The sequence below is a fragment of the Panicum virgatum genome, chromosome 4N (genome assembly GCF_016808335.1).
Source record: "Panicum virgatum strain AP13 chromosome 4N, P.virgatum_v5, whole genome shotgun sequence".
NCBI classification, from domain to species: Eukaryota; Viridiplantae; Streptophyta; class Magnoliopsida; order Poales; family Poaceae; genus Panicum; species Panicum virgatum.
Window position 1 is genome coordinate 13,073,769 of NC_053148.1, and position 13,499 is coordinate 13,087,267.

Below are 13,499 nucleotides of genomic sequence, written 5' to 3' on the forward strand. Positions count from 1 at the left end.
AACCGCTCAAAGGAGGTCGCGCGAACAGTTTCGGAAGTTCGATGAGTTTAAATAACTGGTTTTGTGGTCTAGGAAAGAAAAACGGATTCTGTCCAAAGTTGAGGGAGGCAGAAAGGACTTTTTCCAACAAACAATGCTCATAAACTTGGTTACCCACCAATGGGCCTTGCGGGCCGTCAGGAACCGTTTCGAAGTTCCACTTTTCTTTTTCTTTCCGGAGAGGGAGAGTATGGACTGTATGGTGGTGCGAACCTTGAGCAGTTACTGAGCAGATGAGTGTTCGTTCACTATGGGCAAAACAGTTGACCGAACAAAGTCGCCGATGTCTCCTTCCAGCTGACGACATGGCTGAAACAATTTACCTCGAGTAATCTGACACTTTAATTATTAGAGGTGTGACCGAGTAGCCCGTGTGTACGTGCGTCGCGGTATGCCGGGCGCATGCGTTTCTGACTCCGTCCTGCACTGCACTCACCAAAACTTCCTGGATTACTGATTACTCCCACATTACATTACAGCAACCAAACCCAAAACGTAAAAGATTCAAGGCACGCGGACCAGGCCCAGAACTTCCGTACGGAGGGGGATCACGATTTGTGTTATTAATACAGGACGCGACGCATGATTGGGCCCGATGCGTTCACTTGACACGCCTATGCTTGCGTTGCCCGGCGGCGCCGCAGTTCACCACCCCGGCGCGGCGACGATCTGGTCGGAGGCCGCGGAACGGGTCCGCGTCCGACTCCATGCGGGGCGTGACACGTGAGGCCGACAGCAAGGGTTAACTTTTTTTTTTAAAAAAAAGAAGACAGCAAGGGACGAGGAGAGCTCCGGTGGCCGGGGCCCACCGCCAGCCACGTGAGCAGCTGAACCGGTCTGGTCCCGGCTCCGCCACCCACCATCCCCAACCCCACCTCACCGCCAAAACGCCCAAGCCTTTTAAGAGCCTCCCGCCTCCTTCCCCGCCAAGCCGCGCCGCGCACCGCTTCATCTCCGGTTCTCTCTTCTCATCGACGCAGCGAGCGCGGGGGAAGCCGGCCCGGAGCGGCGACGAGATGTGGGTGTTCTACGTGATATCGCTGCCGCTGACGGTGGGGATGGTGGCGGCGACGCTGCGCTACTTCGCGGGCCCCGCCGTGCCGGCCGGCGTCCTCGCCGTCGTCGGCTACGCCTGGCTCTGCTCCCTCTCCTTCGTCGTCCTCGTCCCCACCGACATCTGGACGGTGCGATCCCGCCGCGTCCTTGCTCGATCGGATCCCCTCGCGCCACGCTGCTAGTGCTAGCGTTACGCCGCCGCGGCCTCTGCTAGCTGCCTGGCCGGTGGCCGCTTCCTGCTTAGTGTGATGATCATTTGGGCGTACGTGCTCAGAATAAGATGGGAGGCACCGTAGTTTTGGATACTGGTAAAATGTAGCGTGGTAGATTCGAGTTTCGATGAATCATATGTGAACTCATTTCTAGATTGTTGCGGAATGATTTTAGATCATTCTGTGTAGGTAATGTCAATGCTAATTTAAGGTAAAAATTCGTGAAAACAATCACGAGAGTGACTGGGGTTAGATGGTGAAATCGTCAAATTAGCTGCATTAGACCGGTTCAATGGCTTGTCAACTCTTGCTGCTTAATTAAAAGTTTCAGCAGACAATCACCATCAACAAACGGATTAGACTTTTGCTGTCGCAGTTTGTACATACATACAATCTACTCGCGTGCCGTTGCTTGTTACGCTATACTCGTGTACTGGTCTGCAAGCTAATTAACCTGTTTCCAATCTGTTGGCCTGACCCCGGCTGACCCGTTATGCTATTATTATGGAATCGGATTGCAGGCAGTTTCAGGGAATCAGAACAGTGACGTCGGGTTCTTTTGGAGCTGGTCGTATTGGAGCACATTTATCCTAGCGTGGTATGTCAGTGATCCCAAACGCTCTTGTTTGTACTGCGTATTGACGGACAAAACGTGTTTCGCTCTCTGTCTCCGTAGCTGCAGTGTTGGAAGACCGGGAATGTTTGTGTTTCTTTTTCTTATGATGAGCTCAAATAAACATGACATGTCCTTTGCATAACGTTGATGTAGTGTGAAACCATTGCATAAACATTGATTTTTTAAAACTGTACAGTAGGTCGACCTCAATGCGTACCTTCAGTTGTTTCCCTTTACTAGATATAAACTAGGTCCTTTGACATGGTCTCTTATTTGCCCTGCATTCTACAAGTACTAACCATGGATAAAATCTTGGCCTCTTGGTCGGTATTGCTGTTTCATTTTACAATATTATATTTTTCACCTGAGTTGTGGGGCATCCTAATTGCCTAACTTTTTTTTAACGAACAACTTACTTCCTTGCATCTATTTAGGTTAGCAGTTGGTAGGTTGTTTGTCGCAGTGTACATTTTACAGTATTGCCATTTGAAATTCTATCTATCTACCTGAACAGGTCTATTGTTCCCACTCTTCAGGGCTATGAAGATTCTGGAGATTTCACATTCAAAGGAAGGCTGAAAAGTAGCATCCAAAAGAATATGACATATTATGCAATTGTGGGATCCACTGGCCTTTTTGGACTCCTCCTGATTATTATCATGCGTCATAATTGGTATGCTTTAGAAATCTATCACGATTGTATAAACCTTGATCAATCTAATATGTATCTGCATCTGGGGCGCAAATGTGATTGCTCTGATTATACTGCAGTGGAACAAAAAGCCACCCACAATTAAATTTCTCTTGAAATCTATCCAATTTCAAACTACTTCCTTGAACATCTCTTGACAAACATTTTGTTTCTCGTGTTCAGTCCTTTTTTCGATCTTTATTTGGAGAAGGGTTCATTTGAATTCTTGTTTCACTTTCTTAACTTGAATTATTGCCTGCTGGCAGGGTTCACGGTATCTTGGGATTTGCCATGGCATGCTCAAATACCTTTGGCTTAGTGACAGGTGCCTTCCTGCTGGGTTTTGGCTTGAGCGAAATTCCAAGGAACATATGGAGAAATGCTGATTGGACTCACCGCCTCCAATATTTATCTCACAAAGTTGCCAAGATGTCTACAAAGCTTGATCATGCTCACCAAGAATATTGCAGTGCAATATATGTATGTGCTTTTCTAGATTCCAAATAGTCATATCCTGATCACTGCGTTTATCTGAAGAATTGTTCCTTGCCTGATATTAGGTTGTTCAATCCACCTCGAATCAAATGTCCAAGCGCGATCCATTAAGACCTTGCATGGATATCATTGATAATATGCTGACTCGAATGGTATGGATTTTCAGGTACCACATGAAGTTTGATTAAAATATTGGATTAGTCATAATAATTCATTGCCTCACATCCTTTTTTCCCTCAGCTGCAAGATGATGCATTATTCAAGCCTGCTGGTGGGAAATTAGGGGAAAATGATATGGACTATGATACTGATAATAAAACAATGGCTACGCTCCGACGACAACTTAGGAGGGCACACGAGGAGTATTATAGGCGTAAAAGGTATGATACAGTAGACAATCACATGTTGATAGCTTTTATATCATGTTTCTTTTAATTAAAGAAAGGCACGCATTTGTTCGTGTCTACTGTGCTTAATTGTATATTCTACTTTTGCAGTGATTATATGAATTATGTAATGGAAGCCCTTGAGCTTGAAGACACTATTAGAAATTATGAGCAACGTGGTGCCAGTGGATGGTAATTATTGTTTATGTTTGCGTAGAAACGGTTATGCCAGTTTATGAAATGTGCTTTTGTGGCAAAAGATACTTGTTGGTATTTTAGGTTTATCTCCTTTTTTCGAAGAATATGAAGGAGAACTGTGTATCTTTGTATTAGAAGGAAACTGAGTTGTTACAACACAATCAACCGTATTTTAGGTATATTCACAAGTAGTTACAGGTCTTGACTCTTAATAAACTTTTACTGGGCAAATTCAGAAGAATGTTGATGTATCTTTTATTTTGTCTAATCATATTACGATGAGCTCTTGGGGATTTTTTTGTTATTTTTACCCCAGTAAATATTCCACTGACTTAAGCTATCTTTGTCTGAATTTTGATTGATATTGGATATGAGCGGAACATATTTGCTGGGCTTTGCTTATCATGTAGGATAAGTGCTAATGTCACACCTGGTTTTAAAACAAAACCAAAATAAATTCTTTTTCTTTCGCTGGAAAAGAAGAAATAAAGTTCACATCCCAAAATTAAATTTTGGGGTGTGACAACTAATTAGCGTACTGATATGTGCAATTCCAACAATTAAAACTCTTTGATACATTAGGCACCTTCAATCTACTTGAGTGGTAATAAACATGGATATATCAGCATATTTATCATGGATATTTCAGTAGATTTACTCATGGCATTTCAGCATATATGCATTAACGTTTGTGCAAACTGCCTCAATCGTCAAGTGTTGCAAGCTGGTTATCATCTTACCAGTCATCATTGTGCGAAATATTTCGAGAAATCTGTTTCAAGCATCTTGTATCTCATTCCTTATTTTCTTTTACAGGAAATATCTATCAAGTTTCAGGGAAAATCGAACAGGAACCCTAGGGTCCTTCCTTGACTCCACAGGTATTTTCCTCCAATATCTCCTAATAATGTAACAATTGGAGATGTCTTGATAGATTCTACTAGTCGTACTAATCATAAACGGTAACTTGACATTTATTCATGACGTGTAATTTTATAGCTTAACAGTGTTTCAAGAAATGTTATAGCAACAATATGTCTGCCTATCCCCCTCTCAATTATCATATAAGACGTGTATAGGGTTTCTAGCTAACCTCCATGATCTTATTTTGATATGTAACTGATATAAATGGCATTGACATTTTCAGAGTTCATTTGGCGCTGTTTACTGAAAAAGCAACTTATGAGAGTACTTTCTGTAATCCTTGGCTGCATCTCGGCTTCCATACTGTTAGCTGAGGCTACTTTGCTACCAAGTGATGTTGATCTGTCACTTTTCTCCAATCTTATAAATGCTGTAGGAAAGCAAGAAGTTCTAGTGCAGGTACGGAATTTGTCAGTTCTATCGATGTTGCCTTGTCATAATTGCCTTTAATTTGGAGTAAAATGCACAGCACCCCCACTATCACACATGATCTTTGCATGAGATTATGTTTAATCCTTTGCTTCTCGTTTGTAGTGGTAATTTACATGACTGATTGTGCTTTAGCTCGTGAATGTTCCCTGATGGCTTGTCATAATTTATTCTTTTATTGGATCAAATATTGTTATTTCGCGTGTAAAACCTACGCTGTTCCTTTTAATAAGTGTAATTTTTCATGAAAGGGAAAAAAGTCCGAAAGCAGTATTTTAAACTCATTTTTTTTGCTAATTCAAGTTGCATCTTAACAGGTTGTTGCGTTTGTTCCCTTGATGTACATGTGCATCTGCACATATTATTCTCTGTTTAGGATAGGGATGATGCTTTTCTATTCTTTGACCCCAGGACAAACTAGTTCCGTCAGCTTGCTTATGATCTGCTCGTAAGTTTCCCATCTTTTGGTACTTTGAATGCCATGAATTTATTTAAAAAAATGCTTCTTAATATGATTTTTTGCACCAAATATTTCACTGCAGAATGGTTGCAAGATATGCACCTCCTATTTCTTACAACTTCCTGAATCTCATTCACCTTGGTGGTAATGCTAAAACTACTTTTGAAAAGGTGATATTTTTTATTTTATATGTTCCTTTCCTGTATTGTGTACTACATTATTGGCAATAACATAAAATCCCTATTCGGGTATCCATTCTTCATCTCAAAATATTATAACTGATGTTGGTTGGTAAGAAAAAAAATTGATAACACCATTTTTTATTTTATTGTTATTTAGGGAAAGTATTTTATGGGTTCACTAGTAAACAGAAGTTTAAACACATTATACAAATACAACTACCAGCTTAGAGTTTGCATGCCAAATACAGGGTCCCCGTTTAGGATTTGTTGCTCTTCAGATAAGCACTTATCCAAAATTCATATATCACCCAAGTTAATTCTGTAGAGCCTATAAAGAAATATTTAAAACACAAGCCTAACTTAGATTCAGCAGCTCCTCCAATGATGGTCAGGTTCTCTGAAGGGGAGGTGTTTGGAGGATAATTTTTTTTACTGCAAATCCACAGTGTAGAATTTCTCTGGTTGTTGTACCAGTGTGCTAGCGTCATTTGAATGCTATTTTCTTTTTTGAATCAGTTAACTGCTTGACTGATTATGTGTACTGATATGTAGAGAATGGGAAACATTGATGATGTTGTTCCTTTCTTTGGGAGAACCTTCAACAAAATCTACCCACTCATTATGGTTGTTTATACCCTACTGGTCGCCGGTAATTTCTTTGAGCATCTGATGGACTTCTTTATTCTGCAGAAAGGTAGGAACTGCATAATTTATCCTTTCTTGCTACCCCACACATCCTCTTTTCTTATGTTTATTATGTTCTTATGGGGATTTCAATTGTGTCAATGAATTGAGAGCTGCATTGCTAGGAACATGTATCATACCTACACTACACAGAAGCACACCTCAAACTCTGCTACAGTTTGGGAACCATCAATCTTTTTTTTCTTCTCAATCCTCATTCTACTTGCTTTTCTCAATCCTTTTTTCTTGTTTATTATATCAGATATCGCCTGATGTATTTTGATTTCTTATGCAGAGAGAAATTCGATGGAACAGGGACGCAAGGTCAGCGAGCATGCAACTCCACTAGCAAGAAATTTCAGCAGTATAGGCAAAGACGTCGAATCGGGAAACGTGCCATTGGTGAGAATATTTTTTATTGCATCATGAGTCCTTTCTCGGGGTGCTACTTTGTTTCCTGCAGGAGTCTGCAGTCTTCTTTTGCTGGAATCTCACCCTCAGTTCATCTTCAATTTCTTTTGCACAGGGTGAATCAACAGTTGAAATGACTTCAGACCGAACCACCCAAACGAAACACAGTGGCAACATTGCCTACAAATATTCTTCAGTCAGAGACCAAAGCAGCAGTCTGAAACCAGCGGAGCAAGTGCAGAAGTGGATCTCATCGGCCTCCTCCATCAACATTGAGGCCGGTAGCCCAGAAGAGCCGCCGGCCGCGAGTACAGAACAAGAATCACCACCAGCTGAAACGGCCTCAAGGTGGGCCTCAATGAAGATGGGTCTTCAGAACTTCAGAGCAAGAATGGGCTCCAAGAAATTCTTCTGTTTGAGCCCGTCCCCGAGTCTCGGGACGAACGCGTCCGCTACGGAATCGCTCGATGAGATCTTCCGGAAATTGAAACGGAATTCGAGCAGCGCGGATGCGGATCACCTCGACGACGATGGGTTACCCTGACGACGATGGCGGCGGCAACACACGAAGGAACTGCGGCCGTTGAGAGATCAATGTGGCTTAACGATCTCAACGTAGGAAACAAGAAAGCTCCGATTGAAGGATTAGAGAACGTACAGAGAGGAGTGGACACAGAATGACAGGAGTTGACCGAGGCACAGAAGGCGCAGTAGATTTTTGTAGGCTTCTGCGGGCAGGACCGGGACCCCAGGTCGCTGGTTCATTTGGAGAAGTGTAAGCATGAACATGAGCTGGTGTCTGGTAACATGGGATGCCCTGTCAGATGTGTTCTGCGTGTGCAAGTTCTATAGCTCTTACTTATAGATGTGTTTGTGATCATTGCATAATAATCTTTGTCGCATTTGCATCTGCCATGTCATCCGATTACTTATTCAGAACAGATAACTCCAAACAACATTCACAGCGAAGAATGCTAATGAATTCCCTGAAAAATAAAAGAATAATAATACATGCATAACGGAGATTATTGCCAAAGCAGTGTCTTAGTTGTACACTACTACTTCGTGCGAGAATATTAGTTGCACCTGCCATGCAAGAAAAGAAAAGCACCAGGTGTCTTTTCTCAAAAAGAAAAGGCAGGGGTGTCTGCTGATTGCCGAGAGGAGAGGGCCCTGCTTTGCGCAGCAGCTGTGCCTGCCCGACGACTAGAAAATGCCCGTCACTACTTGCCAAAAACAGGTAAACAACTCGGCTGCACGGCTAGTTCTGATTAGCGAACAATTAACTGTTTGATCTGATCATGGCAGCGGAAGAACACGTTTGATCTGATCGTGGTAGGCGGAAGAACACGAATGAACCGAGCGCGAGCTTCGTTTTGGAGATGTTTACAAAATGGACGAGCCATTAGGCCGCCGTTCGCCGCCACACGGCCAGCAGATCACAGGACAGGAAGAAAAGAAACCCAAGGGGAGGGTTGCGAGATAACCAACGGCGTAACACACAGGAACAGCACAGAACCGAACACCTCGACGCGCTCGTCCACCGGCACGACACGGCCTCCGACCGACCCGTCGCCTTCGTCAGACCACCGGCGCCCGCCTGTGCGGCGCTGCGGCGGCGGGGGCGCCCTGCTTCTCCGCGGCCGCCGAGCACCCGTCCTTCCTGTGCCAGCCCCCGTGGTGGAGCTGCTGCTGCAGCCGCGCCCAGAAGTTGCTGCCCCTCCTCGCCGTCCTCTCTTGCTCCTCCCTCTGCCCATGCGCCTGGCCCGCCCGGCGGCCCGAGGCCAGCGCCGCCGCCTCCCGCCCCTCCTGCTGCTGCAGCAGGCCCAGGCTCCCGCGGCGTGGCCGCGGGGCCCGGGCCGACGACAGCGCGACGGTCTCCTCCCACGACGAGCACGGGGACGACGCCGACGACGGCGACGCGGACGCGGACGCGTTGGCGCCGGCGAGCGCGGGGCCGGAGCCGGAGGCGGAGGCCGCGGAGAGCCGCGACAGGCGGTCCCGCAGGCAGAACGGGCACACGCCCGCCGCGTGCCGGTGCTTCGGATGCCTCCGGCACCGCGCGGGATCCGCCTCCCTCAGCCTCCCCATCGCGCCCGCCGCCATGGCTGGCTAGCCGCCGACCGAACGCGCGACGGCACACGTGCGCACGGACACGAGCGGAGCGCAGCGCGGCGGCGGAGGAAGAGCGAGAACTGGGGCGCGCGTGCGGCGCGTGCTCGTGGTGGTGGCGCGGCGTGGGCGTGCGGCCGGGCGCGTGGTCTTATATATGGCGCGGGGGCCTGGGGAAGCTTCCGCTGGCGCGGGCGGGAGCCAGCCAGCGAGTTGGGTGTATGGGGAGCGTGGCGGTTGGGGGGTTTGGGACTTTGGGTTTGGGTGGTGGAGTGCTTGCGTCGATGGCGTGGTTGGAGCCTCCTAGCTTGGGGGTTCGGTAGTGGTTCGGTTGGGGGTTTGGTCAGTTTCAGTGCTACTCGAGATTCACAATAATAATAAAAGACACGAGTGGATAAAAAGATTGTTGAGTTGAGCCATCAAGTTGGCAACATTTCCAACACAATAAATTCTCGTGGAGAAAAGAAAAGGAAGCGCACGGTGAAGAAGTACCGCACTCGTCACTCTCCAAATTAACTCTCTAAAAGGAATATTCATGCCTGGCCATCGAGATTCTCTTCTCTATATTCAGTTTTGATGTACCCGTTCACTCTCTATATCTCCACTCTATACCAACTACCAGCAGACGGGCCCACATGTCAGATATTTTTTTTACCCCCGTCGACGTCCTCTCTCCCTCCCCACACTCTCTCTCTTGTTCTCCTCTCCTCCTTCCCTCCCTCCCACTCGACTCCGCGCCCCTCTCCGCGCGGCAAGAGCCCGCACCGGCCAGATCCCACGGCGGGGCGGCGGCCTCCGACCTCCCTTGCGCAGCGGGGGCGACACGGCCTGCAGCGCGCGCGCGACACGGCCTGCAGCGCGCGCGACACGGCCTGCAGCGCCGCCGCGAGGGAGCAGGGGCTCCGCCCGAGCTCCGCGCACGCGGCGGTGGACGGCGCCGGTGCTCCGGGACGCGGGAGCAGAGGGATGGCGTGCGGCGACGCAGAGGTTCGCGCGGGGTGGCGGAGGCCGGCGCGCCTGCCCCCGGCGGTGGGCCTCGCGGTGGCCTCGTGCTCCCCGAGCTGGGCGTACGGGCGCGGTGGCCATGGCGGCGGCCCTCCCCGGGTCCCTCGGCGGTGCACGCGGGCGGCGGGGCGGGGTGCGGAGGCCATGGCGGCGCGCGCGGTGAGGCGGGCCGCGGCGGCACGCAGCGGAGGTGGCGGGTCCATGGCGCACGCGGCCGGATCCCGCCGGCCTTCCTCCCTCGCCTCTTGGGTCCATGGCTGCGGCGGCCCTCCGCCCTCCTCCCTCGCCGCGCGGGTCCATGGCGAGCTGGGGGCGGCCGCTCCCTCGCTCGAGCGAGGCGTCCGCGGATTCTTGGCGACGGCGGGACCCCGAGTCACTCCCTCGCCAGCGCCCCTTTTCCTCCTCCCTCCCTCCCACTCCCTCTCCCCCGGTGAGCAGGGGCATGCCGCCGTGCTGCTTGGCAGTGCCAGCGGTGGAGGAGGCCGCGGCCGTATGGCGGAGTAGGCCTCGGCCCCGCGGAGTAGGCCTCGGCCCCACGGCGGAGGAGGCAGCGGGCCTCGCCGGACCGGAGCTCGGCGGGCCTCTACCGTGCGGCACCCCTTCTCCTCTCTCCCTCGCTCGGCGGGCCGCGACCGCGCGGGGCTATTGGGCGGCGCGGAACCCGCACCACGGTGGCGGCGTAGCGAGCGGCCGCTACCTGCGCTCGATTTGCCGCGCCGCTCCGCGCCCGCAAGGATAGCGCGTGCGATACAGACCCCCGCTGCAGCGCTTTTTTGCGGTAAAACGAACTGCATAGGATGTACCATTTGGTTTACAAAGCCCAGTGCGGGCAGCCTAAAGCACTACTACGTGAGCCACCAAGTGGTTTATTTCTGAAGCCAAAATGGCCATTCAATCCTGTACCAAAGTGTTGAAGAGGACACGTTGGTTCTCTGTAGTAGAAGGATTATATTATGCCTGCGCTAGCTACTTAAACTCGGATCGGATGATCAGTCTCAGGATTGCTTCTTCAACGTGCGAACAACCGACGCAGCACCCGCGAGAAATCAAGACATGCACGCACGGGCACGGGCAGCACCGTGCACGCCACGCCGCGGGGCCGCCTCGCTCGCCCCCCGTCCCCGTCCAGACAAGGCGCCGGCCGCCGCGCGTACGGTGTCCCCTCCGTCCGCGACCGCGCTGGCGGGCGACTACCCATGCGCACGGGGGCTACGCTACGCTACGTGCGGCGCGCGCCTCCATGGCTCTCACTCTCTCTCTACTCGTGATTCCACCGGTGGCGGTCCGCCGGCGGCCGCCCGACGTCGCGTCCCGATCGACGGTGCACGTACTCTCTCCGTTGGTGCGCGGCTGCTTTTCCACGCCGGCGTTGACAGCTGAACAGCGCGGCGCGGGCGGCGTCTGCGGTCTGCCGGCCTGCCTTTGCCCGGCCTGATTGGAACCTGCACCCTGGCGCGGGCGTCTTTTGTGTCCGCCGCCTGCCCGGTCCGCGGGGCTCGGGCTACGCTGGAGCCCTCGGCGCTTTTGCCCGCGCGGCCGCTGGCGCGTCGATGCGCGCGCGTGTTTGGAAGCGTCCAGTTCGTGCCGGCGGCCGGCCATTGGGCATTGGCTGGCTTCAAGGTCATGGCCGCTTGGGGGTGTCTGGCCGCATTCTGTACTACGTGATACAATGCTGTACTCACAACTCCAAGGGTGGAATTCGAATTTTCGTCAAACAGAGGTTGAATTTGAGAAAATTACATGAGAAGACAAAATGGCTATTTAGGCATATTCATCAACTTATCATGTGAAATGTTGCTAAGCCGGTCAACCCTTGGTCAGCATGGAAATACAGTACAAAGTATGTACTAAGCAATGGAACCATGATTTAAGTGTGTTGAGGATGATAAGAATTTAATTGGAGGATTCAAAGTTTGAAAGAAGTATTGAATCAGCCCAACATTTTATATTCTAGGTCTGAAATTTCAGTAAAAAGGGTCAACTTTGAAACTGAATAAAGTTTCATTGCATGGTGTAACTTTGGATGATAAGAACCAAAATGGAAAAATGGTTGTTCAGGATTTGCAAGCCTATAATTTGTTTGCATGGAAACAACCAGCAATGAATTCAAATTGAATTCAAAAATGCCAGTTTGTAAAGGAAGTCTGAAAAGTTGTGAACAACTGCGAACCTGTCATGATCAGAGCTATTTTTAGCTATGTTAGAATCAGAACTGGGAGATGTTCATGAAAGGAAAAATGTAGATAAATGTTAGTTCTGTAACTTTGATGTTGGGAGATTTTGGAGCTTATGAACAGAATTATGAGATAAATAGCTACAAATCAGCAGGTTTGAGACAGCTTGACTGAAAACACCTGAACATTACTTGTTCAGAGAAAGTTTTGAAAAGGTTAGAGGCCAAATCAGCAAGATCGCCTGAAACAAAAGTTGTAGATAATTATAAAACCTAAAACTTTGCTTCTTGGATATTTTTAATTTTAGTGGGAGAATTTGGAGGAAAGTGCATTGCAAGTTTCAGGTACAGAGAAGTTCAGTCTGAAACCAATAAACACAGTCAGCTTCAGAGCAGTTTTCAGCTATGTTAGAGGCTGAATTTGAAGAAGTGTCTGCAACGAAAATTATGGAAACATATCAGGTCTACAACTTTTATTTTGGGATATTTCAATGTACAGTGGAAAATTTTGGAGACAAGTACATTGCAAGAATCAGGTTCAGAAACATTCAGCTTTAACTCAGTGTAAACTGCAATGTTCAGAGCTCTTTTTGAACAAGTTAGAGTTTGATTCAACTCAAGTGCATATAATGAAATTTGTAGAGTGATGTACCTTATATGAGTTTGGTTTTGGGTAATTTTGGAGTATACATGCAGAATTGGGAGATAATAAGATTCAAAGCCAGCAGGCTTGGGTAACTTAATTGAAACTCTGAAATTTCAGATTAATTCAACACAAACAACCAACTTCAGAGTCAGAATCGAGTGGGTTAGAGGTTGGATCTGAGAAAATGTTCAATACGAAAAATGTAGAGGGAAGTATCCTATACAATTTTTATTCTGGTCGATTTCAATGTTTAGTGATAGAGCAGGTCGGGAAGAAGGCCGTGGGCCCGGGTTTGGTCGCTGGTGTGCTCGTCGCCGGCGAGGCTGCAACCTGCCTGTGCTGTGCGTCTGCAGGGGAGGGTCTTCCGTGAGGGAAAAAAAGAAGAAAGGAGTTGAGGAAGAAGAAAAGAAAGTAAAGGGGGTTAAGTGAAAGAAAGCAGGCTTAAGTGGATAGAATGAGAAGCTGGAGGGGTTTTCTTGCAAAACCATTTAAGATTTATTAGAAATTAGATTTTAATTCTGTTTTCTTCCATAATTCCTTATATTTTGTAGAAATGTCCAAAAATAGTCAAACCAATTTTATTAGGTTTGTGTGATTTTTCTTTATGCATTAAAAATATAAAAGCCCTAGGTTAATATTAAGGATTAATATTTATTTATTTATCTTATTCATAAGGGATTTAAATAAATAAATAATTCCTTATTCCATGTAATATTAAAATATGAATAATACTTAACCCATTGTTAGAAATAATTAGAAATAATAAGAAATAGGAAAATA

At 48.0% G+C, this 13,499-nt stretch overlaps 2 protein-coding genes across 2 annotated transcripts; one reads left to right on the top strand and one right to left on the bottom strand.

Moving 5' to 3' along the window:
• The first annotated feature begins 991 nt into the window (after positions 1–991).
• LOC120669149 (LMBR1 domain-containing protein 2 homolog A-like) lies at positions 992–7,671 on the top strand. The gene is made up of 14 exons (XM_039948949.1): positions 992–1,223; positions 1,829–1,905; positions 2,438–2,596; positions 2,881–3,094; positions 3,175–3,261; positions 3,350–3,489; positions 3,607–3,687; positions 4,510–4,574; positions 4,841–5,016; positions 5,364–5,494; positions 5,589–5,676; positions 6,241–6,437; positions 6,672–6,774; positions 6,899–7,671. The coding sequence occupies exons 1-14, from the start codon at positions 1,056–1,058 to the stop codon at positions 7,325–7,327; spliced, it is 2,115 nt and encodes a 704-aa protein (XP_039804883.1). The 5' UTR covers positions 992–1,055; the 3' UTR covers positions 7,328–7,671.
• Positions 7,672–8,124: 453 nt separating this feature from the next.
• Positions 8,125–9,001, bottom strand: LOC120670678. Its single transcript, XM_039950831.1, has one exon. It carries the CDS (start codon positions 8,887–8,889, stop codon positions 8,365–8,367), a length of 525 nt encoding a protein of 174 aa, XP_039806765.1. The 5' UTR covers positions 8,890–9,001; the 3' UTR covers positions 8,125–8,364.
• Positions 9,002–13,499: the final 4,498 nt, after the last annotated feature.